The 26,119-nt window shown below is 52.6% G+C and overlaps 1 protein-coding gene across 7 annotated transcripts; it reads right to left on the bottom strand.

Annotated features, from left to right (window-relative positions):
• Positions 1–84: 84 nt before the first annotated feature.
• Tjap1 (tight junction associated protein 1) lies at positions 85–25,711 on the bottom strand. Of its 7 annotated transcripts, none has more exons than XM_052192498.1 (12): positions 25,640–25,711; positions 25,040–25,132; positions 19,669–19,784; positions 7,232–7,329; positions 6,135–6,260; positions 4,795–4,823; positions 3,852–4,013; positions 3,580–3,646; positions 3,324–3,353; positions 2,531–2,638; positions 2,371–2,454; positions 85–1,708 (listed from the first exon to the last, which is right to left on the bottom strand). In XM_052192498.1, the coding sequence occupies exons 5-12, from the start codon at positions 6,231–6,233 to the stop codon at positions 614–616; spliced, it is 1,674 nt and encodes a 557-aa protein (XP_052048458.1). In that variant the 5' UTR covers positions 6,234–6,260; positions 7,232–7,329; positions 19,669–19,784; positions 25,040–25,132; positions 25,640–25,711; the 3' UTR covers positions 85–613. The 7 variants fall into 7 exon arrangements, with proteins under 7 accessions (XP_052048458.1, XP_052048456.1, XP_052048457.1 ...); XM_052192496.1 differs by lacking the exon at positions 19,669–19,784 and adding an exon at positions 13,898–14,014; XM_052192497.1 differs by lacking the exon at positions 19,669–19,784 and adding an exon at positions 8,091–8,180.
• Between the last annotated feature and the right edge of the window lie 408 nt (positions 25,712–26,119).

The following is a 26,119-nucleotide window of genomic DNA, read 5'->3' as shown; positions in this document are numbered from 1 at the left end:
CGGGCCAGCCAGTGCAACAGGAGATGCCATCGCAACAAAAGCAAGAAGGGGGTTAAAGTGGAAAGGAGAGAGGCAAATTAAGCCTTACCTGTAAAATAAGTTTTATTTGATTTTAAAATAGTTATTATGTGAAAACTTCCCAAATGTGGGAGTAACAGTCTAGCGCCAGGGTTAGGAGGCCAGGCCTCACCTAGAGCCCAGTTTGAGGCCCCCAAAGTCACGCCTTCCCTGTGGAATGGGGAGCCCTGAGTGAGTCCACCCTTGATCAGCTCACGCTGAGGAAGAGTAATAGGTCAGCAGCACCAACAATCCCGTCCCCTAACAACCAGAGCTCTCAGATAGGAGATGGAAAATAAAAACCAACAAGCCCTCCCAACACTTCCATGACAAGAGCAGGCTGACTGAATGGCGGAAAGAGCTTGGGGCTCAAATGACTTGTTACCCTTGGAGAATAAATATTCCAAAGAGAAAACAAAACCACGAGGCAAGCCGGCACCAGTCAGTGCAAACACAGCTCCTAGAGTTGACATGGGGCCCACTCACAGAGATGACCAGGTCTGTAGGGAGTTCGGGGCCACATGCAGCCCTGAGGTGGTGGCAGAGGCAGGCAGGCCTAGCTGAGCAGGGTGCCCTGCTCCTGGGCCTGCGTTAGGCTGTCCTTGCGGTGCAGGTGGTGTACTCCCATTCTCTTGGGGCTCCGCTGGGGGCGGCTGGGAGTGGGGAGAGGCCAGGCCCTGCCGTCAACATGGGAAGGGCTAGGTCCCTCCTCGGCGCCCTCTCTATCAGGCAGCAGGCTCTGGCGCTCTTCCTCGGGGCTGACAGGCAGATTCAGCATTTCCTCTTCCTCTTCGTGAGGAAAGCCAGAGTCGGGTTCTGTTGGCAGCACAAGGCCCTGCTCCCGCTCGCGCTCCCGGTGAGGGGAAGGCAGTGGGGCTGCAGAGTGACCCGGGGAGAGGTGCAGCTGCAGCTCGGGCAGTGAGTCTCGTCCAAAGGCCGTGCGCTGCACCACAGCAGCAGGGGGTGGGGTGCGGTCCACAAATGCTCGCTGCCAGCTGGCCAGCAGGTCCTCCTCAGAGCTGGCTGAGCTAGCTGGGGCGCTCGGTGCTGAGGGGGCTGGACTGAGCTGGTGATGGGGTGACCCCTGGGCTGAGGCAGGACTGCTAGGCCCTGGGCTGCGGTGGGCCCGCTCACTGCTGTCCTCCACCAGGCTCAAGGAGATGGCCTGCCGGGTGGCATAGGTACAGTTGGGAAGGGGACTGTTCCGAGGAATTCGGATCTTGTCCTCGGAGAACTCTATTACCTTCCTACCGGGGTACAGTGGGTGTGGTGGGGACGGGGTAGGGTAGGGACTCAACTTGTCAAAGGCTGGCAGGGGCAGCTCCTCCTCTGGGGAGCCTCCTGCAGTACTCACTGAGAAGCACTCCCCGTTGGGTTGTGGAGAGGGACTGTCTGGGGCAGGGGGGCTGGCTGGGTCACCCCCACTCATGTCCACATGCACGAATACATCCTCAGCCAAGGGGCGTCCAGCACTGCCGGACTGGGCTGAATTGAGCAGGAGAGACTCAGGTTTCTCTAACACCCGGGCAATGACTGAGGTGGGCACCACAGCCCCTGGGGCCAGGCTGGGGCCAGGGCTGGGGCCGGGGCTGGCAGCCTCCTGACCACTGCGCAGATGTTTCCGAACCATGTCCTGTAGCTCACAGGGCAGCTAGAAGACAAGGCAGAGAGACAAGAACGAGTGCCCACTAAGAATAGCTTGTCTCACAGCAAAGGCGCTGGGCCCCGTGTCCTAGTTAACCCTGTCCACTCTGCTTTTAAGCTCCTACACAACCTCACCTCAGAGAGAAAACAAATGGTAGGGATAAAATAGCACGAAGCTGACCAGCCCCACTGCCGAGACTGCCCATGGCACATCACCTCCTGTCCAGTGGAGCACCAGACCAAGCACAGGCCTTGCAGGACCTGCAGCCTGGCGGGCCACAGCAGCCTTGGCTTTGAGGCTCTGACCGAGAGGACTGAGATGGGATGGGTTTGATACTCTGCTACCTTCTTCCCGCACTAAGAGACACACTAACAGAGCCAGCCCCGACACTAACAGAGCCAGCCCCGACACTAGCAGAGCCAGCCCCGACACTAACAGAGCCAGCCCCGACACTAACAGAGCCAGCCCCGACACTAACAGAGCCAGCAGCCCCGACACTAGCAGAGCCAGCCCCGACACTAGCAGAGCCAGCCCCGACACTAGCAGAGCCTCCGCAGCACCCAGGGCCTCCGCAGGGCGCAAAGGGAAGGACAAGTGGAAGCAGGTCAGAGGAAGCAGAATGGCGGTCCCGAGGCGGCTGGAGCGGGGCAGGCAGGCATGTGACTCACATCGGCAAGCTTGTGGCTCCGGAAGTGGGACTTGTTGCACTTGAGGAGCTGCACAGCCAGGTTGCAGTCTAGCCGATACCGCTCCTGGGGACATGGAGCTGCTTAGAGCCCAGCACACCCAAGGGCACAGGACAAGGCCAGGCCGAGGGTGGGAACATACATTGAGCTCTTCCAGTTTGTTGATGGTGTTCCTGGCGTCCAGTAGCTTGTTGGTCAGCTCCACAATCTCCCAGTCCAGCGTCTTCCTGTCCATCTCAGCCTTCTTGATCTGAGGCACAGACTTACGGTAAACACAGCCCAGACCCCAGCCAGCCCTCTCTCCCTCCACCACCTCCTAGCCCAGAGACAAGGTGCTAGGGCCGCCAAGGCAGACAGAGCAGACAAATGACAACAGACAAAAGGACACTTGGCATTTCTCCTGCTCTGCAGGCTGCCCGTGGGAGGAGCTTTGGGAGTAAGACTAGAGGCCCTGGAAGCCAGGACAAAGGCAGTCTAAAAACTCTCCATCCTTTCAGGGAGCCTGAGGGACTCTAGGCACCAGGCAAGGCACCGACATCCTAGAGGCGGTACTGCATCCAGGACTGAGCTGTGTGAGCAGCTGTTCCAGGGTCAGGCTGGGAATGGGGCGCCTGTGAGCTTAGCTGGATGGGCAGGGAAGAGCCGCAGGGTGAAAGGCAGACCTCTGATCTTCCGCTCTCTAACGTGTTCCGAGAGCCCGGGGTGGGGGGGCTTGCTGCCATCCAGCTGGGGCTGGCCCTGCTGACGGATACCACTCAGTGCCTGTCGGAGCCATGAGCTCTAGCTCTTGCCCAGGAGGGTGGCACTGTGGGCCTCACAGTGACAGGAAAAGAGAGGATGAGTTCAAGGGGCAGAGGGAAATAGCCAGGGTCCCACAATCCCTGACATGGACCCAAGGAGGTCAGGACCAGGGAAAACACAAACTCAGACGCAACTGCAAAAATCCAGCTGTGGCTAACAGAGGCCTGAGAGGAGAATGCAGCGGCAGCGGTGGCAGCATGAGGGAGACAGAGAGAAGAGAAACCATGTGAGCATTAAGGCTGTCCCGCCTGGCACGGCACACTGCGCCCGCCCCGCCACTACCCTGGCCTCCCTCTCCTCCCCGAGCCCCAGGGGGAGTGAGTAGCACCCCCGGCAAGTCCTAGCCCCCTACGCTGAGAGCAGGCCAGCCACACTGCTCCCGCACAGTACCAGCGCCTGCAGCTTGTCCTCCAGCTCCTGGTTGGCCCGCTGCGACGCCGTGTAGCTGTTCTGCAGCCTACTTGCGCAAACAGGCAGAGAGAGGCAGAGCCCTGGTTAGGGCCTGCTCCTCAGGCCCACCAACTCTCCTCTACATGGCAATCTAGGAGCACCCACCCCTCTCCTTCCAATATCTGGGTTACTAAAGTCAGGTGGCATCTGAGGCTCTTCCAGCTAACCTATGAATGGGGAGATACTCCCACGAATGCCCCCTTGCTCTGCACCTGCGGAATTTGTCCTTAAACTTGTCCAGCTCCTCACGGCTCTGTCCCAACTCCAGTTCCAGGCAGTCTTGCCCTATTTCCAGCTCCCGCTCCAGGGCCTCAGTGCGTCTGGTGGCTGAGGCCAGACGTCTGCGAAGTTCTTCATTCTCCTGCTGCAAAAGTCTGGGGTGGTAGGCAGGGAACCATCAAAAACAGCTAACTCTAGGGCAGCAGACAGGACTGAGAAAGGAGTGGACAGCAAGTGGGTCCCTTTAGCCTCAGTCTAGGTAAGGAGACACAATATCCAGGCCCTCTGGCCTCGGGAACAGTCTAGGATGGAGAAGGGACGTGTGGAAGCCAAGGGTATGGTGCACAATAGTCCAGGGCCCCTCCCCCATACAGAGAAGTCCTAGGTCAGAATCAAAGGCGACAGCTCCCGACTGTCTCTGGTTACCACCCAAGGCACCAGGCACCAAGCCCGGCAGCTCCTATTTCCCCTTCACAATCAGTCTTCTCCATTATTAATCTCTTGGGAATCCAGGCTAGCACAGGAGGCCTCACACGCCTGACAGAAAGGGCATGCAGAAGCTGGCACAGGCTGGTCACTGTTTTCTGGAGCCAGCAGCTGGGCAAGGATTCTGTAAGGGCAGGCCCTCAGCTCATGGGGGAAATAAAGCCCTAAGAGCCCTGGCCCAGCCTTTACCTCTGCTGACCATGAGGAGTCCATGGGATGCATGTGGCCAAGGAAGGCTGTGGACCTTCCTTGCAAACCCATAAACTCACTTAGAAGTATCACTTTTCTGCACTTTGTCTGTCTTGAGCATGAATAACTGGCGGTCACATCATTATGCGACAATGTAAGAAGTTGGAAGACCAGATGTGAGGAGGAACCTGGGAGTACCAATAGCCCAGCAGGGAGTGACAAGGGCACAGTGCAGGCCAGTGACGGGCAGCCAATACTCACTTCATCCTCTCTGCGTCAGTCAAGGACTCCTGGACCAAAAAGAGGGAGAGCCTGAGACCAGGCTCCAGAGCCCGGCCTCCTGGTCGGCTCACCGAGCCCTGGAAAAGGCCTCGCCACATGGTGACAGGCCCTCCAGAGATGGATGAGATCCAGAAAGGTCTGATAAACTTACATTGCCCTCTTCCCCGTCAACCAGAAAATTCTAGAACCTCTTCCAACATCTTCCCTTAATCCTAAAGCCATCTTCAAAGGGGGCCAGGTTCCCATGGCCCTGATCCCCACAGATAAAGCACCTCAGCTGTCTGCCACACTCCTTACGGCACAGCAGATTTTACAAGGAAGTGAGTAGGTCAAGCCAAACTTTCAAAGTTCTGAGTTTTGACAGAGGCCTCTCAGGCCCTCCAGAGGATCTCGGAGGCTGAATGGCTGAAGCCTCTGGGACAAATGCTATTGGGCTTTGTGATTGGGGGTTGTTTGCACAGGTTCTCAGACAGTCTAGGCTGAACTCAAACTCACCAAGGAACTAACGGTGACCTTGAATTCCTGCTCTTCCTGCCTCCGTCTTCCAATATAACTCTGTACCACCAAACCATTTTGTGTCTTGATTTGACCCCCCTGCCCCAATTTTCCTACAAAGTCAGAACCTAGCCACCCAGAGCCGGCCCAAGCCATGCATGAGGGACACACACAAGATGACTGCAGATGTCTACCACAGCTCGTGAAGAAGCCAGGGAGGCACAGGGCTCAGATCAGGGACTCAAGCCTGAGCACTGGATTTGACCCCACTCAACAATACACAGTGCAGGCTTCACCTCACACAACCTCTGCTCCCTCATTTATAATCCGAGACCACTCTGCGCAAGGGAAGGGACAGCGCTAAGAACAAGCCGCGTCAACCGCCCAGTCTTGAGAGTCAGACTGGCAGTTGACCAAAGGCCTCCTAAGAGCAAGCCTGACGTGGTTTCTGACAGAGTATGAAGGGTCAAAGGAAAGCTGGAGGAAGGGCCAGCCTCTGCAGGCACAACAGAGAACTGTGACTACGGGGAGCAGTTAGAGCACGGCCTTCTCAGGCCTCCTCCACCAGCACCTGGCCCAGCTTCCCACGGAGTGGGCATGGACAGGCCAGTGGGCTGGCTGTTACAGGGATCAACTCTGCTGAGGGTAACATGTGAACACATACAGACAGCCCCCCACCAGCACTACAGCTGTATCAGCAATGTGAGTCTCTCGCCTAACACCCGCCCAGCACCTCAGGCCTGAGAGGCCTGCAGACAGATGCCTTCAGGGGCCTGCTTCTGCCCTGCTTCTGCCAGCCTGAGCCAGACCCCAGCCTTGCTGACCTCCAGTTCAAGCCGGGATACGGGATTTTCTAGGCGCAGCTCTCGGTGCTCTGGCGGTGCCTTACGGTACGGTTTCTTAGCAGGGGCAGCACTGGTCATCCTGGAAGGTGAGGGCTCGTCTACCTGCTGAGAGAAGCCAGGAAGCAACAGGCTCAAAGAGATGGCTTAGTCTCACAGGGCCACCTAGATGGCTCGGTGGGTAAGGCATGTACTGCTCCTTGCCTCTACCCTCAGAACCCACATTAAGAGACAACTGACTCCCACAAGCCATACTTCCTCTATAGGGGGTACTGTGGAACATGCAACCCGTGCCTACCCACTCCCTTATACGCAAAATAAGTTAATGACAGACATTCTAAGGCATCTTTGCCCTGAGAATTAAAAGATGGCCAGGGATGTATGTTGATCAACAGGCAGATGGACCTCCTGGGCCCCAGGATGGGCAGAGTTTGCTCTAAGAGTGGGGAGGAGAGCCTCAACAGCAGCCCACACCGTCCCTTATAGCAGAGAGCTGCAAAGCATCGATCTTCCTCAACTAAGTGAGGGCATAAGCAGCAGCAGTCCCAGACTCCATCTCGACACAAGGCACTGCCACATTAGGCTGGCAGAGGGGTATGCGCTTCTGATCAAAGCACTCAGAAGGCAGGGGCAGGTGGACCTCCGGAAGCTCCAGGACTGGTCTACAGAGGTTCAGGCCAATCCTACACACTGGAACCCTGCCTCAACAAAGCAGAAGACACAGCCAGTGACACACATTTGCAATCTCAAGAACTGGGGAGGCACAGGCAAGAGAATCCTAAATTTGATGCCAGCCTGGGCCACACAGCGAGACTGTCTAAAACAAAAACAGTGTTCAGCACTTAGGCAATGTTAAGGTCAGGCTTGCCGTCCATAAACTGTGAACGAATCTTACAAGTCTGGGGATACTGACCGACCCAGGCTCCCGGATGAGGACTCCAGCTTGAGAGCTCTCCGGACACTGCCAGCATACCCTTTTGTGCTGGCCGCACTGAACGTGAGCACCTACCTATCTGGTCCTCACCTGCCAGCCTCCCAGAAGAGAACTAAGTGGGGAATAAAGCGCCGTCGGGACATACCGTCTGCTCGCGGGCAGCTCTCTCTGCTCTGCGCTCCTGGAGCCAGCCTTCGGCTCCCCACACCCCACGGCCCCTCTACCTCCTCAAGCCGAGAGCTCCTGAAACCAGAGAAGGGGGAAAGTGGAAACCCAGTCTCAGCTGCCTGCCTGTCCAGCCTGAGACCTGAAGGCCCCCAGAAAGCAGTAAGCAAAGAGACCACAGCATAGTGGGTTTTAGGAGAAAGCAGCAAAGGTAGGAGGCTCATTAGTGAGATAGTGGCCTGCTTTACGGGGTGAAAACAACTCTAAAAAGAAACCAGCTAAGGTAACAAGTCCCCGACTTTCTCCAGCAACATCCGCGTGTCTACATACATGCGCTCTCCCCACGTGCCACATGCCCCATCTGGAACAGGCCCCGCACTATTCTTACCCCTATCTCCTATGTCCTGTTCACCTCCGAGGCTTCTCAGAGTCCACAGAAAGCAGGGAAATTTGGGGAATGCAGACTACAAGTGAGTCTACACGGGGCATGGCAAAGGAGTAAGGTAACGATGGCACTGTATAGAGTGCCCCTAGCAGTGACTCCAAAGGAGCCAGAGACCACTTCTGGGTACCATGGTGTACTATAAACTTGGCAATGAGCAAAGGTAGACCCAAGAAAGAAAATCCAAAACTCAGCAATTTGGAGCAATGATTTTCAATCAGGTGAGTTTACCCCTGCCTCTCCCAGGGACAACTGGTAAATGTCCAAATCTGTAGACAGAGAGGTCCCACTAGTGAGTCAGGGTCAGGGTATTGACTAATTCCACTATACATAGGGCAGCCACCGTAACAGAGACCAACAGCACCGAGGTTGAGAAGTGCTGCTATATAAAGCATACCTGTGGGGGCCGGCAGGGTGGCTCAGTAGGTAAAGGTGCTTGCCCCAAGCCCGAGGACCCGTTTGACCTCCTCCGACCTCCGCATGCACACTACGGTAAGTATGTACAGACATGCATGCTCAAAATACACGCAGTAGAAAAAATGTAAACCTGAGCCTGGGGAGCTGAGACCCAAGGCTGCTCCAGTGTACTGAAGCGCCTGGGTAATGTGCTTCCCCACTGCAAAAGCCTGCTCTACACCATTGCCAATGGTTGGGCCAAGCGACCTGTCAAGCCCTCTCAGCTTCTTGGGATTGAGAAGCACCTGTAATAAACTGGGCTGCAGCATGGGGGCAGCAGCCACCACAGTGACAGTGCAAACAGTAACCCTAGGTGGCTTTCTGAGCATTTAAAAAGAAAAACAAAAACCCTCTTCCCACCCCCATGAACCCAAACAGAGGGGGGGGAGGGGTGTGTGGGGGCGGGGGCTGAGGGCGGTCTTCTGGGCTAGAGCATGTGCTCCTACTGTTGGGACATGCCCTGGCCATGACTCCTGTCACATTCCAGCAGGGCCTGGGGCAGCAGGGCTGGGGCAAGGGAGGGCGGGGAGGCAGGAGCAGTCTCTCCTCTGCAGGTTCCTGGCCTGGATCTGGGGAGAGCTTGGGGAAAGCAGGAGCCGCCAGCCTCCGCCCCTTTGACAGGAGGCAGAACGTGTCCCCACAGGGCACAAGCAGCAAGCTGTGGCTGACTCCCTGCACAGGAATCTGGGAGGGCCAGAGAGGACACTGCATTCCTGGGGTAAGGGGGAACAAATAAGATCCAACCACAGGGGCTGTCCTCCTGAGGCCCCTGGCACTCAACCTGCAGTAGGGACTCCTGTGGCCTGAGGGGGCACCTAGAAGAGTTCCAAAGCAGTGCAGGCTAGCCAGGGTCTAACATTCAAGGTGTGTATGTGGGTGTGCATGCCTGGGAAACAAGGTAGGACCAAAGCCGTGGACTAAAGGGAGACAGGCAGAACTTCTAGAAAACGAAGGGTAAGCTTCCAGGGGCCAGCCTTCTCCCCACACATGCCAGCCCTCCATGACACTTCAGGGAGGGAGTCTGCTCCCAGAAGGCAGAGGAACCCTTCCTGGGGTGGGCCTCCTGGAGTGCTTTCTCTTACCTTAGCCTGTTTTACTTACCTACCCTAATTCCCGCCAAGACTCGCACTCTTTTCTAGGTCCCAGGGCACTTGTGATAACAGTAGACAGGCGGGGCAGACAGAGACATTCAGGGAGCTGGTAATTCTATATGTGGGTAGACCTGCCTCACTGAGGCGCCACATCCTATAGCCGGCCCTGCCCTGCCCTGCCAGTAAGTCCTGGCTGCACCTATGAGCACATTTTTTTCTTCTCAGGCTTCTCTGAGGCTAGAGGCAATCTGTTTGCTGGGTTGGGGGATGGTGTGTGTGTGGCGAGGACACAGAGCAGATGAGACTCTAAGGACGGAGGTGGGGTGAAAGGTTACTTCTATCAGTGTCACAAGGAGAGAAACATTCCTGACTAGGGAAGCAGGGGTGATCCACTAGGGAACCTACTGGGTTCCCCAACCCTAGCCTTCAAGGCAGATCTGTGCCACTCCCTGCCCCATAAGTATCAGGACAAGTTGGGACATCTGAGCCTTTGCTTCAATTCCCCAAAATCTATTGATTTCTCTGGATCCTGTCTGTAAGGGACAGCACTGGACAGACTGTGGGCCTAGCATCACTGCCCTGGACTACAGAACAGGCCTGGGAAGAACGAGGAATATCTGGATTTGGTGGTCCCCACGCTGGGAGAAGATGACAAGGCTGAGTTAGAGGGCCTCAGAGTAGTTACACCAGAAGTCTCAGCTACCAGCTGCCACCTCAAGTGAGCACAACTCTACCTAAAGGTTTTCCAGAGCTCAGCCCAAGGAAGATTCCCAACCCTGTGTGAGAAGAGAAATTTCCCTAGGCCATCACGAGCAAGCCACAGCCAAGGTCAGCCTCGTGGCCTCTAGTTGCCAAGTAGATTCTTTGAGGAAGATCTGGCAACGAACAGGGAAGAATTCCACTCCTAACTCCCTGGTCCCTAGGAGTCAGGATCAGGTAACTCAGGACAGGGGCTACAGCTTGTTTGCTGGGTCTATACTAAAAGAACTGTGCCCAAGCAGAACCTCTGGCTGACCCCCAAATACCCTGAAGCAGGAGGAGGAGAAGGGGCTCTCCCACCCTCACTCCCCCTATCCCACCCTAGCTAACCCTGTCTCCTTCCTCTGCCACATAGCAGTCATTCTTCACTATTCACACTCAGTTTGGAGGAAAGACTGCCTCCTATCTGCCGAGGAGGAGGGTGATAGTGCTTACTAATTGCCATGTTGCAATCTGTCAGCCAGTGTGGCCGCCTGTTGCCACCTGCCCTGTATTAAATACCTTCTCCCTGATTACAGCCCATGGGGCACGATTAGCTGCCTTCAGAGAACAAAGTCTACTTTCATTAGAAATGAGACTCAGCACGCAGAGGACCTGCACTGCGACCCCACTGAGCAGCCGAGCAGAGTATTGACAGATAAGACAGGGCACCTGACCGGAAGCAGCATCCCAACTGTCTGTTCCTCAAAGGGCAACAGTCTAGCCAGGGGATGGGACTCATGTCTGACCCCTTTTCTGGGAAGGTGCGACCAGGGGCTTCCACTGATGCCAGAGATCACAGTAGCTGGAGAAGGTGGGATGAGAGAAACCTCTTCAGATCCCCCACTCACTCAAACTTCTACCCTTGTTCTAGTAACTGTCCCCAAGGGACACTAGCCTAGAGAGGCCCAAGCCTGGAAAGCCCTGTCCCTTTCTGCCACTCTACTGAGGCCTAAAGCCCAGCAAGGTCAAGGGGCAGAAGATGCTCTAAACATCCAGTCCTTCTGGCTACCAACAAGGTCTCAGAGATCACCATCCTTCACACATACACACACACACACACACACACACACACACACACACATGGAGCAGGACAGAACACTCTCTGCTTTTTTGCCTGCCAGCCTCCCTCCCATCAGAAGCCTCCCCCAGCTCCTCAGGTCTACACTATCCGTGTGAACAAGCTCACTGCCCCATGTCAGCACCCTACCCAGTTAGACCATCTCCCTCCTACCCATGGCACGCACAACTCCTCTAGGAAAGGATGTCATTTATGTAGGCTCATATTATTGTAAAACCTACTGACAAAGTCTGCTCAGAGCTGCCAATGAACTCGGTTAGTGAGGGTCCCAAAGGGGTCAATGAACCTTTTGAATCAGGGTGGGACCCACACTATAAGAATCTTTAAAGTTTTTCTTCATAATGGTTCCAAGAGTTGTTAGTAATTGCTGTTGCTTTCTAAGTGAAAGGAAAATTGATCCCTACTTTAGAAGACAGCTGACCTATGTATACTGCCTTAATTCCTGGGCCTAACAGGATATAAATAGGTAATAAACACCTGCCCTTCTCAAAGCCCCCATCTGCCCAAATCACAGCATCCTGATCACACAGGAAGCAAGGCACCTCTCCTTTCTGTGACTTTCTTGAGCCACATGCCTTGGATATCCAATTTCTGACATCCGCAACCTGAGGAAGTTGCCCATCACAGGAGTAGACAACACGCTTGCCGTGCAGGCCTGGACAGTTCTGAAGCTTCTGAAATCTAGGTTCAGCTCCTCTGAACTCTCCCAAACACAAACCCCACACTGCAAGGGTCAACCCTGGGGCCCAAGACCCACCAGCACAGTCCTAAGGACTGCCCACGAAGAGCCTCACCTCTCACATTCCAATATAGCCCCTCCGCCCGCCTGCTGCGGAGAACTGTCCTTAGCCCAATCCGTGACCTTTCCAAAGCTCAGTTCAGCCTTCCCCACTGCACCCCTACCCTGCTGTTTGCCTCAGTCCCCCATTTCCGGCATGCAGCTGTCCCCGAGGTACATGAGCGAAGCCCTCAGCAATCCTGGGCGCGTGGCAGGCAGGCAGGCAGCCAGCCGCTCACAGGGTGGGGCCTGGGCAAAGGTGCTGCTCTGGGCTGATGAGTAGGGTAGACGATGCCAGTCTGTGCCCAGACCAGCCCTGCTGCCCTCCAATAGCTATTCATGCCCGTGGGCAAGTACAACCTCACCCTCCTGGGATAAGCTGCCTGTAGCTGAGTTGGCCCCCTGCCCACACCAAGCTGAGCAAACTGACAGGACTCTGAAGGCCAAAGGGAGAGACTGGTTCTAACCAGAGCAATCATGAAGCCTCAGGACCAGTGCTGGTGAGCACGAGAACGTACCCAGCTCCCCACCTGGACAAACAGTGTCTAGCTGTCACACGTGACAGGAACAAAGGGATAAGAGACTGCTGATGGAGACCCAAGGAACCAAACCCTCCTGAGGCGGCCTGAAGCCCCCAGTGCGCGCCTGCCCCTGACATTCGACTTTGTGTCCCCTCCTAAGTAGAGAAGCAAAGCTGTGGCCCCGGCCAGCAGTCTTCGCTTTTCTAGTCAGAGCCAAGGCCAACCCCTTCAGCTTGCTCACTGCCTACTCAATTTCTTAGGCCCCCTGAAGTACCTATGCCCCTCATATCCACACACGCCCTTCCCACACTGCAGCCGAGGCCCAGTCTTCTTCCTCTCAGCCGTCAGGAACAGAATCTGCTGGGAGGGCCACACGCTCAAGCTCAAGGCTCACCTCTCGAGCCTGGAGACACGGGTTGTGAAGAGCTACCTATCAGACTGCCAGGAGAGCAAGGCAACTAACTGGTTTTGAGACTGTCAGACATCCCGTCTCTGTCCCAAGCATGAAGGATAGCGCCTGGGGAAGCAGCTCCTAAAGCCAGGCAACACTCACCAATCACCCACGGAGCCAGGACCTTTCCTGGGCCTGAAGAACCCAAAGCCAGATCCTGCCCGGTCTAGCTGAGGCACCCTTTCCGAGTGAGTCGGCTGAAGTCCGCCTGACAGTCCATGTGAAAAAGCTAGCTCCACCTCAGAGCAAGGGTGAGTGTGGGAGCCACCCCATCACACACAGCACTGAATCTGACACTCATGGTACTCCACTCTCTGACAGACCAAGGGAGGCCTCAATCTCTCAACCACCCACACTTGCCCCCTTGGCAAAGGGAGGAAAGCCTCTGGGGTATTCTCTGACCTCACCTGTCTCTGAAGCAGAGACTGTATGGATAGCGTGGTAACTGAGGGAAAGTCTCCAGCTCATGCTGCTAAAAGCAGAGAACAGAACAGAACAGAACCACCAACCAATTTGGTTTTGTGGGAGACTGAGGTGTCCAGAGGCAGGAGTCTAGTGTTGGGCATCTCTCTTCTGGCCATGAAGGGTGTGGCTGTCTGAATGAGACATTTGAATACCTGGTCCCCAGTTGGTGGAACTATTTGGGACGAATGAGGTGGTGTGGCCTTGTCCACTTCGGGTGGGCTTTGTGATTTCAAATGAGTCTCTCCATTCCTGGAGGGTGTTGCTGTGTGTTTGTCTGGTCACATCTGTCACTCCCCTTCTCCCTCCCCTCGAGGCTGGGGATGAAGAGCTGACTCTCAGCTGTTCTCAGTGACTGTCACAGACTCCAGTCCTGAGACTAGAACCCAACCAAATGCGGTCTTCCCTGAGCTGCCTTGGTCATGGTGTTTTACACAGCAATAGAAAGGGAACAAAGACCAACGCGGTATCTCCACTTTAGGGAAGATAAGAAAGGAAGGGACATGGAGAGCAGAGGTGACAGGTCTAAGCAGAGGAGGCGGGAGCCTGCAAGAGACCACAGAGAGACGCCGCCAGCAGCGCCCAGGGCAGGGCAGGGCAGGGCAGCTAGCCAAAGTCAGACTCACAGGGTTAGTGTCTTGCCCCCAGCCAGCCAGCTTTCCTGGTTAGTGCTGTTAGCAGCAGGCTCCTGGCAGATGCCCTCCAGGTGCTCCATATAAGCAGACGGCTTGGTGTGTGAGCAGCTGCAAAGAGAGAGCAGAGACAGCACTGAAGGAGCCCTCCGGCACATGCTGTGCTCTTGTGGGGAAAGCATCCTTGACTTACTGTAGGACTCTCAGGGGCTTCCCAACACCAGAAAGCACTCCTGACGAAGCCCAACAGCCCACCTGGCTGACAGTGAGTCCAGCTTACTAACCCACACAACAGGGCTATCTGGTCGATCAGGAGAAGGCAGCTATTGTGGAAGGCAGCTCCCTGTCTCCCTAGTTCCCGAACCCCACTGCCAGGCTGCACCAGGACTCTGAGCACTGGCTCAGAAGAACAACCCCCTACCCCAAATGCAGCTGCCACTCATCCAGGCCTATGCCAACAGTGCATTCCACCCCCTCCCACCGGCTCTGAGGGAAAGAACTGTGAGAGAGGAGCTGGAGGCAGGCTGAGATGAGAGCTGTGTCAGAACACAGTACAATGGAGCAGTGTGTGGCCATGCCCCAGAGCTAGGCCACGCAAGGAAAAGGTGGCACACTGCCACACAGATGGCCCAGGGAGCCCTCTGAGGACCCCATAAAGTGCATAGCTCCCCAGCCTCTGACAGGAACTCTTCCACCCTCTCAGAACCCTACTTCTAAGAAGTACCAACACCTTCCCCAAGCCTGCAGGGACAACCTGGGGAAGACAGTGCCAGCCACCACAGCGGAAACTTGAGATGTGTCCCCTGCGGCAGCAGGACTGGAAACTCACTTCTAACACATCAGGAAAGAGTGGAGAGAGTTTTGACCCTGCTTGAGAAACCCCAGGCAGAGCAGTGACTGGAGCTAAATGGGAAGTACAGTCTCCGTCTGCTCCCAGTGAGGGTCTGGAATCACCCAGCTGCCCAGCACACTGAAGCAGGAGGATGACAAATGCAAGGTTAGACAGCACAACTTAGACTCTGCTTCAAACTTAAAAAAAAAAAAAAGGAGGATGGGTGCTGGAGATGGCCCAAGGTTAGAGTACTTGATAGCATGTGCAGGACCCTAGGTTTATCCGCCAGCATGCACCACAAAAATGCAAGTACCAACAGACTCCCCATAGTACACTCTGACTACTGGCCCTGGGCCTCAAAAGCCATCCCGACCGTGGGGAAAAGACAATGCTCTAACACAGTGGCTCTCAACCTTCCTGAGGCTGTGACCCTTAATACACTTCCTCGCGGTGTGGTGACTTCACTACCACAGCCATAACATTATTTTTGTTGCTGTTTCTTAAATGTAATTTTGACACTATTATGGATCATAATGCAAACGTCTTTGTCTTCCTATGGCCGAAGGCAGCCTGTGAAAGATCTGTGCTCTTGACCCATAGGTTGAGAACCACTATTTAAGAAAGCTAAATCTTCCCCTAGAGGCTTTTGACCTTTTTCCTACTAGAGGAGGAAGAAGGCCTGGCCACCAGTACGTGGTGGCCTTCAGACCCTTACCTACAAGAGCAACAAGACAACAGCTAAGTCAGCTAAATCTGGTTGGCAGTCAAAGGGTAGACCACTGTGTGTGTGTGCTGAAGGCCTTTAATCCCAGCACTCAGAAGGCAGGGGTGGTCGGATTTCTGTGAGCTGGAGGCCAGCAGGGTCTACACTGTGAGTTCCAGGTCAGCCAGGTATATACAGAAAAACAAACAGGCTGGGAATGACTGAGGTGGGCCCAGAATCCCAACACAGATGACAAGGAAGGAGGTTCAAAGCTTGAGGCTAGCCAGAGCTAACCCAGTCTCAAAAAAAGCAAAAAAAAACAAAACAAAAAAACCCCAAACAAACAAAAAACAAAACAAAACAAACTAACAAAAAAAAAAGCAAAGAAAAAGAAAAGAGAGAAAGCAAGATCCAATCTAGCCAGGGCTTCAGGGTGAGACTTTCATCTGAAAAAGGAAAAAGAAGCCCTAAGACCTGGGAAGGTCTAGGTCTTACCGGCAAGATCTCATGTGCTCGGTCCACTCAGGAAGGATGGGCAGATCACAGGGCAACCAGAGCTGCCCAGCACTCTTTCCCAGGACCTAATGTTTGCCTTCAGTTAAGGGCCTTGTTCGTCCATAGCCTCAGACTCAGATCTTCCCTTTAGCAGAGGGGAGACGAGTTAGCAGTGACTCAGTACATGGTGCGTGCTTTGAGATCACAGAGGACAAACAACTGGCCCAGGCAGGATTCTGTGGCCGTACAGAGAACAGGGAGTCCTGCTCATCTGACTGCAGGCTCAGGCTGGAGTACCTTGCATGCCGTTCAAGAGTTCTAACCCCTAACACCAATTCCAATAAAAGGAATTGGTGTTTGTTCAGAAGTGGGACCTACAGACCATTCCCATCAACCACAATAGAAAAGGAACGGGAAGAATAGACGGTGACTCAGCCAGCAGCATTTCAGAAGAGGATCGAGGGTAAGCCTGTGGCACAAGACCAAAGCCCTAAGACCACAGGGGCCTGGAAGTCTGGCTTACTCAATAGCTGCATACATTCCTCTGGTTATCCCTGACATTTTTCAGTTCCTCAGACACTTGGGAGCATTGGTCCCAAAGCATTCTGTGCTGGCTGGTTTTGTTTTGTTTTGTGAGACAGGGTTTCTCTGTGTAGCCCTGGCTGTCCTGGAACTCACTCTGTAGACCAGGCTGGCCTCAAACTCAGAAACCCGCCTGCCTCTGCCTCCCAAGTGCTGGGATGACAGGCATGTGCCCCCGACCGGCAGCTGGCTGGTTTGTTATCTTGACACAAGCGAGTAAGCGAGACGTAAGAAAAAAAAAACCCGCCTCTATAAGACTGAGCACAGGCAAGCTTAAAGGGCATTGTCTTAAGGAGACTGATGTGGGAAGGGCCTAGGCTACCGCAGGTAGGCCCACCCCGGGCTGGCTGGCAGTATAAGAAATCAGGCTGAGCAAGCCGTGAAGAGCAACCCAGTAAGAAGCACTCCTTTGTGACCCCTGAATCAGTTCTTTCCTCCAGGTCTCTGCCCTGCCTGAGTTCCAGTCCTGATTTCCTTTGATGAGGAATAGTGATGTTTTAAAGTAAGCCAAATAAACCCTTCCCTCCCCAGGTTGCTTTGGTCATGGTACTTCATCACAGCATAGAAAACCTGACTACGACACGCTCCATCTAGTCATTTACTGTATGAAACCTTCTTGTCTATCCAAAGCCCCAGTAAACTACAATCCACCATCCACTGGGCACACCCAAGGTCACTCCCAACCTCCCCAGGACTGGGGAAGCAGTAGGCATACTGTGGTCCACCAAGACCCTGCAGCCCAGGAGATGCGGGGTCACACTGCAGTCTGATTTTCACAAGTTGTTCTGTGAATGCACACTCCTTCCCATGCTGGGATCTATCTCACTGTTGCTGCAGCACAAGAAAGGATACACCCTCCATTTACCACGCTATTCAAAATGTTCCTGGCTTCAGGACAGAAATCAAGGGGCCTGAATCTTAAAAGAAGCCTTTTCTTATCCATAGAGTCTCAAAACTGGGATTCAAGAGATACTTAAGGCCTGTTCTTCATATGCCAGGCACATGCAGGAAGAACGCTGTACACATAATAAATCTTTAAAAAAAAGACAAGGACTCCTCCAGTGAAGAAACTTGTCAGCACTGCACAGCTGGCGTAGTCATAATTTGAAACAAACCCACCTGGCCCCAAAAGCAGACTCTCCTGCACAGCCCACAGCACTCCACCTGAAATGAGGGACCGTCCCCACACGTGGTCAACAGAGTGGACTCCACAAACCGACTGAAGACTCTAACAACATTCCAGAGCCTTACAGGGAGGCGAGCAGGGAAGGCGGGTGTGGGCCAGGCATGGAGGGGATACCGACAATCCAGGCATTTAGGGACCAGAGGCTGAAGATGGCAAGCCAAAGTCACTACTGGCCACACAGCCGGAAGTCACTATGGGCCACACAGCAAGACTCTAGTCTTTATCTCTGTCTTTTTTCTTAAGGTGGTGGGAAAAAAACTTGTCATAGAAGAAGTTAAAGAAGTTATTAAACACTGGCGAATGGAGACATGCGCACCGAGTACAGCGTAACGGGGACAACAGGTGGGCTCATGGAGCCAAGATAAGCAGGATACAGGGAGCACGGTGCAGTGACTCTGGCTAACAGCTGAGCTGGCTTTTTTCTTGCCAACTTTACACAAGCTAGTATCATCTAGGAAGAGGGACCCTCAATGAAGACAAGGCCTGCATAGACTGGTCTGCAGGCAAGTCTGTCTGTGGTTCCACTTTCTTGAATAATACATGACACAGAAAGGCACAGTCCACTGTAGATAACAGACTGACCAAGCACACCACAGTAAAAATGGGTCCCTCCGTGGTCTCTGCGTTGGCTGTTGCTCCGGCTTCCCTCAATGATGGATTCTAACACTGACGTTCAAGAGAAATGAACCTGTCCTTCCCAAGTCACTTTGTCTTAGTGTTTCACCACAGCAACAGAAAACAAACCAGGACAAGGAATAAGCTCAGGCCAGGGCAAGCTGTGAGGTACTTTTTGCATGCCAAGGTAAAGAGGATGAGCTTTATTAATTAAAATAAATTAAATAGGGGAAAACCACAGTTCTTCTGAAGGCACGGGTTGAGTGGGTTTTGGAGGCAGGGCCCCACTATATAGACCAGGCTGCTCTGGAACTCAACACACCTCCTTGGGACCCAAGAGCTGGATTCTTGGTTCACCATTGTGCTCAGCTAGGGCAGAGTGATACTAGGAAAACATTTTAACAACAGCGTGGTAGATGGAAGCAGGGAGAGAAAACATGGATCCTTCCCTCACCCTCCAGGCACCACACCGTTGTAAGTACCCACACTACCCCAAGTGCTGGAGATACAGGAGTCAAGACAAGTCCTTGTCCTCAGAATATTTACAGTCCTGTGAGAAGCAGACAAAACAAAACAGGCAAATATAGGATCAGAGTCAAGGATAGACCAAAGAGATTAAAGAGAAGCAAAGTCTGACAAGATCTGAATCGGGGCAGTCCCAGTACCTGGGAGGCAGAGGCAGGCGGATTTCTGAGTTCCAGGCCAGCCTGGTCTACAGAGTGAGTTCCAGGACAGCCAGGGCCACACAGAGAAACCCTGACTCAAAACAAACAAACAAAACAAAACAAAACAAACCAACAAAGACAAGATCTGAAGGACAAAAAAAAAAAAGGCTAAAGGGAGCAGGGAGAGGGATCCAGAAATGCGGGCCACAGCATCTGTGTATGCAAAGGCCCGGGAGCTAAAAAGGCTGCGTTAAGTGCAGATGGCTGGTAAAAGCTCACCAGCCAGGAGCTGAGGCACAAGCCCTTACTCCAGCACCCAGAGGGCAGAGGTCCAGGTGACGCAATGCTGCACAGAGAGAGCTTTTGCAGAGAGAGAGACAGAGAGACAGAGACAGAGAGACAGAGACAGAGACAGCCACACACAGAGAGACAAAGAGAGACAGAAGAAAAAGAAGAGGAAAAAAGCCAGCACCACCCTCTTCTGGTCTCTGTGGGCATCTGCACTCAAGTGCACATAACCATACATACACATTTTTTTAAAATCTTTAAAAAATAAAAGCCTATCCAGATGGGACAAAGACTCAGCTTATCAGGAAGTTCTTCTCATGTGGTAAGAAGATAATAAAAGGACAACGAGGTTTGAACATAAAGCTCAAGTATGGGCATTTGAAGAGAAATCTAACTTACAGGTAGTGATAAGGCAGAACTGCCTCAAATGCCAGCGCTCCCCTGCAAGCCAGCTCTTCCTTCGGTAAGCTGTACCCTGAGCTCAGCAGGTCCAGGTCTCTACAGCACCAGGTGCTCTATTAGGAGAACGAGTTGCAACGTGTTGACGGCTGCACAAATCAAATCACAACGACGACGAGGGATGTTACCCTTGGATGTGTGGCTGCTAAGACAATGGAGGGGGGAACAAATCTGCCAATACCACAACAAACTGAGAAGTTCATTATGGGGCCAGGCCAGAGTCCTCAGGGGAAAGTACAGACCTGGGCCTCCAAGTCCCCTAAAATCTGGTTATATACCAGGCACATGCCTACTGGCAGGGTAAAGTCACTTACTAAAGAAAAGATGGGCCCTGCGGGTGTGTTACATAGACAGGACAGGACTCAGACGGAAGAGGCGCAGCGTGAAAGAGAGCCAGTTAACCACACCTGAGGCTGGCTCTGCCCTCAGGCTGCCCCTGCCTGGCACACAGGAGAAGAGACTCGCACCCTACACCCGGCCTCCAGCAGGCAGCAAGCACAGCTTCAGGGCAGGAACATGTTTTCCATTTTCACCAAACGCTGAGAGAAGGAGCTATTTAAAATGTCACCTATTTTTCCTCTGCGTAGGTTGCTATTTTTAAAAGAATGATTGCATACAGTCTATGAATTTAATACTGTGGCTAGTTTATCTCCACATGTCAGTGATCAAAATCAAACACCATCCCTAATGTTTGTCAAAATTAACACACGTAGGAACACATCCTTGTTTAAACTATGCTAGAATGAGGGCTGTTGGAGATGTGGCCCTAGTCTAGCCTGGGCTCCCACGGCCATCCTCATGTCTGTCTCTGCCAGGGATACACTGCGGTGCCTGAGTCAGAGTGGAGAGGCGGCCTGGCCCACAGGCACGTCCTGCATGGTCTCTGCCTTATGGGTTATTTCTAAGAGTAAACAGAAGACTGAGTTGAAGAGCTGAGTCCCAGAAAAGAATTCTGAACACCCAAAATATGTCTCCCATGGTGGACATGGAAGCAACAGGACAAGCAAACTCCGACTGGGGAGGTGGCGAAAGAAGCAACAGACAGATCACCTCTAGGTAGATCTCAAGTAACCGCACATATGCATGCCTGCGATGCAGCACTGAGGCAAAGGGACCAATTGTAAAGCCCAGTAGGCACTGGGGATTCAGTTCGGTGGTGGACAACATGCCTAGCCTATGTGAAGGCCAAGGGTTCGCAACCACGGATCAGTGAGCTCAGCAGGCTGCAGCTGGGCCACAACAAAGGTAACTTCACTTATATAGAACTGTGTGAGTGGGGGAGGGGCGGAGGGGTAGCTCAGCAGTTAGGAGTATGCACTGCTCTTCCAGAGTTCAAGTCCCAGAACCCACAGCAAGTGGTTCACAACCACGTGTAACTCTAGTCCAGGATGATCATACACCTCTACCTTCCAATTAAAAAATAAGACAAATATTTGTAAAAATACTAACAATGATAAAAATTTTTTTAGTCAGGGTCTCACCTGGCTGGCCTGGAACTTGCTAAATAGACCAGGCTAGCCTCAAACTAGGCTAGCAGGTCCAAGTGCCTCTGCTTCTTGAGTACCAGAAATAAAGGTTTACACCAAATGCCTGGCCCCAAAATAATTTTTGTTTATTACATATAAAAACCCCAAACAGCCGGGCGGTGGTGGCGCACACCTTTAATCCCAGCACTTGGGAGGCAGAGGCAGGTGGATTTCTGTGTTCCGGGCCAGCCTGGTCTACAAAGTGAATTCCAGGACAGCCAGGACTACACAGAGAAACCCTGTCTCGGGGGAAACATAAATAAATAAAAATAAAAAAATAAAAAATAAAAAGACGAACAAACAAACTAGCTCATTCAATTGCTGAAACAAGGGATCCTGAGTTCAAATCCTGCAGAGCTCTGCCACTTACCAACTGGGGACCTCTGAATAAATGGCTCAACCACCACACTTCATTTCTTTGTCTGTGAAATAGGACGATAAACAGCAGATCTTCATATAGCTGTTACCCAAAAAAGTAGCTATTGCATGCAGGTACTTCCGGGAGAATGCCCTCATATTTGCTAGTATTACTGCTCACCAGCAAAGAGAAAACTCCCAGCCTCAGCTCCCGACACACCTTACCCAGCTTAACTTCGACAGCCCTATAATCAAAAGGTGGCACTGCATCTTTGCAGCATCAGGCTAGCACCCCACCAGCACAAACCCTCCATGGAGCACAGGGCCAATCACGGGGATCTGATGAGCATAACAGTATTTAAGAGGTGTCAGGGAGAGTTGAAACACATTCATGGATGAACCCTTACAACACGTCCGAGACAGGGACCGGGACCCCGATCCTGACCCTAACCCCACTGAGCAGTGAGAAACTGAGGTGCACAGACTATGCAATTAAGAAAGGTCAAATGGCCACAGTTGGGATCCAACTAGCAACCTAGCTCTGTGTGTCAGTTTTTGTTCTTTTGTTTTTGAAACAGGGTCGAAGTAGCCTAGGCTATCCTCAAACACGTTATATAATCTGAGGACTCTCCTGAACTCCTGGTCCTTCTGCCTCCATTATCGAATGCTAAAGTTACTAGTATATACCAGCTCACTTCTCTTGGCTGTTCAACACTCAACACACTGCTCGTTCCCCCCTCTTTCTTTCTTTCTCTCTCTCTTTTCTTTTCTCAGAAAGAGGGTCTATGTAAACAAGGCTGGCCTCTAACTACCAATCCTCTTTCTTCAGCCTCCTGCATGCTAGAATTACAGGTGTGCGCTCCCATGCCTGGCTACCACACAGCTCTAACTGATTACAATTCCCAAGGAACCACATACACCAATTCTCTTCAGGGGAAAAAAGGGTTCCCTAACTTCTAGAAAGGAATCTGAAGGTAAATCTCCTCAGCTCTTTGGGCACCTGGGCACACTGCAGCTAAACTAGTGGCACTGACTTAAGGCCTCTGCCTGAAGTGAACGTTTGCTGGTAGGAAGATGCATGCAGTGAAGAAGACAGGATTAGTGAGAACATCTCGACAAAGCCAGATCTCCCAATCCAATCATCACACATTGCATGTCCCAAAACACACTTTAATATGAAACCTGACTCCACTGGGCACAGTGCTGCGCTCCCATGGACCCAGCTACTTGAGATGCTGATGAAGGAGGATCACTCGAGGAACCCCGGAGTGTAAGTCTAACCCAGGCAACACAGCAAGACTTCCTCAAAGAAGAAAAAAAAAAAAAACAAACAAAAACCTCCCAAGCTGGCCACAGTCATTCCTGTTGATAATCCCAGTAACTTGGAGGAAGACACATGAAGGAAAGAGCTGCCACAAGTTCAAGCCCAGCCTGAGTTCTACAATGGGTTTGAGGCCAGACTGCATCAGAGCAAAACTCCACAAGTTCAAGCCCAGCCTGAGTTCTACAATGGGTTTGAGGCCAGACTGCATCAGAGCAAAACTCCACAAGTTCAAGACCAGCCTGAGTTCTACAATGGGTTTGAGGCCAGACGGCATCAGAGCAAAACTCCACAAGTTCAAGCCCAGCCTGAGTTCTACAATGGGTTTGAGGCCAGACTACCCCAGAGCAAAACTCCACAAGTTCAAGACCAGCCTGAGTTCTACAATGGGTTTGAGGCCAGACTACCCCAGAGCAAAACTCCACAAGTTCAAGACCAGCCTGAGTTCTACAATGGGTTTGAGGTCAGACTGCATCAGAGCAAAACTGTCTAATTGGGGGCTGGCGAGATGGCTCAGCAATTACAAGAGTGTTTACTGCTCTTGCAGAAGACCTGGATCCAGCTCCCAGCACCCCTATGGAAGCTCACAGCTGCCTGCAAATCCAGGGGATCTAATGCCCCCTTTCTGAAGTCTGAGAGCTTCCAAAGCACACGGTGCACATACATACACTCAGGCACACACCAACGCGTGAGAAATCGCTTAACAGTTAAGGGCATAGGCTGCTCTTCTAGAAGAGGGTTCAATTTCCAGCACCTACATGGCACCTTATAACCACCTCTAACTCCAGTTCCAAGGGATAAGATACCTCTTCTGGCCTCCATGGGCACTAGGCCTACATCTGGTATACAAATATATCTGCAGCCATAACACTCATAAACATAAAGTAAAAATATTTTAATTACAATATTTAAAGTAAACTAAGCTAGGCATTGCATGTCCAGAAGTTCGAGGCCAGCCTGGTCTACAGAAAGAGTCCCAGGTCAGTCAGAGGTACACTGACTCAAAAACAGTAAAAAGCAAACAAACTAACCAAAAAAGCCCACTAATAACAACAACAACAATAAAAACGCAAATTTCAGAGGCCAGCTCACAGCTCTATCTATCTGCCTGGGACAGCAACATACGTGAAGACTGCATTACTATCCTCAGCCTTCAGACCTCTTTCTCTCCAGCAACAAGTTCACTCTGCGGAAGACCATGCTCCCTTTAAGTACAGTGATGGCCTTTTCTTTGTTAAATGTGATTTGCTGGAGCACATATAAGGGCGAAGAGAAAGTTACCCAGAAAGGGGCACGTTCCAGAATTTTTCCTGCCTTTATCTCACTGATGCAGCTGCAAAGTAACATTTTATCAGGGATTGTCAGGGATACCGAGAATTCACAACTTTACACAGGTCACACTGACCCCTTGCCATGTAAACTCATCTTGAGTTTCTTCCTATTCCTATCCTGTCTTTCCCTCACCTGAGACACAGGTCCCCCAGTCCACACCCAAGGAGCACCAATGACCTTTTCTTACCAAAAGGAAAACTGCCAAAGCAGACATGCACCAAGAGTGACTTCTGCAGCTGCTCATAGAAATGACCTAAAACGTCGGTGAACCCCATCAGAAAGTTGACTGTGACTCCCCATCATGTCACCCACAAAAGGTCTACTTCCAGGTAGAATGGCAAACTGACGGTGTGAGGGGGAAGTGGAAGAAGAAATGGTACACAAGTAGGAAACTGCTTTGTGGCAAGAATGCTTTAGAATACTTTCAGCCCACTCTGCATAGTGAAGCTTCAGGCCAGGCACAGGCCAGGCCGGGCTACCCAGTGAGACCCTATGTCAAAAAGCAATAAACAAGCAAGCAAGCAAGAATATTTCCAGTGTACCCTCTACTTGCCCAGAGTTGTTCATACAGCTGACGGCAAGCAAAACTTAATTCTACACCTGCTCCCAAAAGGTAGCCAGCAGTCTAACCAAAACACCAACCTAAGAATCATAGTCAAAAAACAAACTCTCTAGAAGAGCAAGCAACCTTCTCGGATTAACTGATTCTCCAAACCCATGGATCCTCTCCCAGGGAGAATATCACTCAGAAACCTGTCTCTGAAAACCATCTTACCCGCTCTGGGGTTGGGCTGGGGCAAGTTGCTACCTCTTCTTTCCAAGCAGGCAATGTGATTCTTCCAGTCCCTGGGGTCCCTGGGTCTTCAAGCTGAAATTGGGGCAGATGTTGCTATAGGATCTATGGCTAAAGCTAATCTAAGCCTGGAAGAGGGTCATCTGACTGGCTTCGGTCCCCTCCTTGGGAGACCCGTCCAGCACGCTCCAGATCTCACTCCTACCCCTTCCCGATGGCAACTCCGAGAGCCCTTTCCCCTCACACTGGCCTGATGGAGTCAGGCCTCTGTCCCACGCTCCAGGCTCTGAGAGAAGTAACTTTTTCAACTCGAGAGTGATTGCTCCTCCAGAATCCGAACCACACCTATTTCTGGCTACCCCCGCCCCATCTCCTCCCCTAGGGCTGCCACAGAATTACAGGCCCCCTCCCCTCCGCCCCCATCGGCATTTTTTTTCCCTTTCCGCCTCCAACCCTCCTCCATCCTGGAATCCTACCACCTCGGAGCTGTTTCCTCCCTCCATCCCTACTCCAAGCTAGAGTCCCGCAATCCCCCTCAACTCTCGCCTCCCAACGCGACTACTCAAAAATCCCACAACAAACTTTCCGCCAGGGCCCTCTCCTTCAGGTAGCCATCTTGCCGCGGGGCAGGCCGGGTAGGGGCCTGGACCGCGGGAATCCCCACGCACTAGGCGCCGTGCGTCATCGGGGGCGGGGCCTGGGGCGGAGCCACGGGGTAAAGAATCGGGACTTCTGGTGATGCTGGAAGCAAGCTTTACACACCTGGCAAGGGAAAAAAGAAGTCGGCGTCGGAAGTAGGAGTCAGCAGTGAGAAAGGGGGAAAGACTGGTACTGTGGGGAAAATAGGGAACAACGTTTAAAAACGCAGTAGGAAGCCGGGCGGTGGTAGCACACGCCTTTAATCCCAGCAGTTGGGAGGCAGAGGCAGGCGGATTTCTGAGTTTGAGGCCAGCCTGGTCTACAGAGTGAGTTCCAGGACAGCCAAGGGCTACACAGAGAAACCCTATCTCGAAACCCCCATCACCCCCAAAAAAATGCAGTAGGAGCTGCTTCTTATACGAA

This window comes from Apodemus sylvaticus, chromosome 9 (genome assembly GCF_947179515.1).
Source record: "Apodemus sylvaticus chromosome 9, mApoSyl1.1, whole genome shotgun sequence".
Classification (NCBI taxonomy): Eukaryota; Metazoa; Chordata; class Mammalia; order Rodentia; family Muridae; genus Apodemus; species Apodemus sylvaticus.
This window is presented reverse-complemented; position numbering and strand designations above follow the sequence as displayed.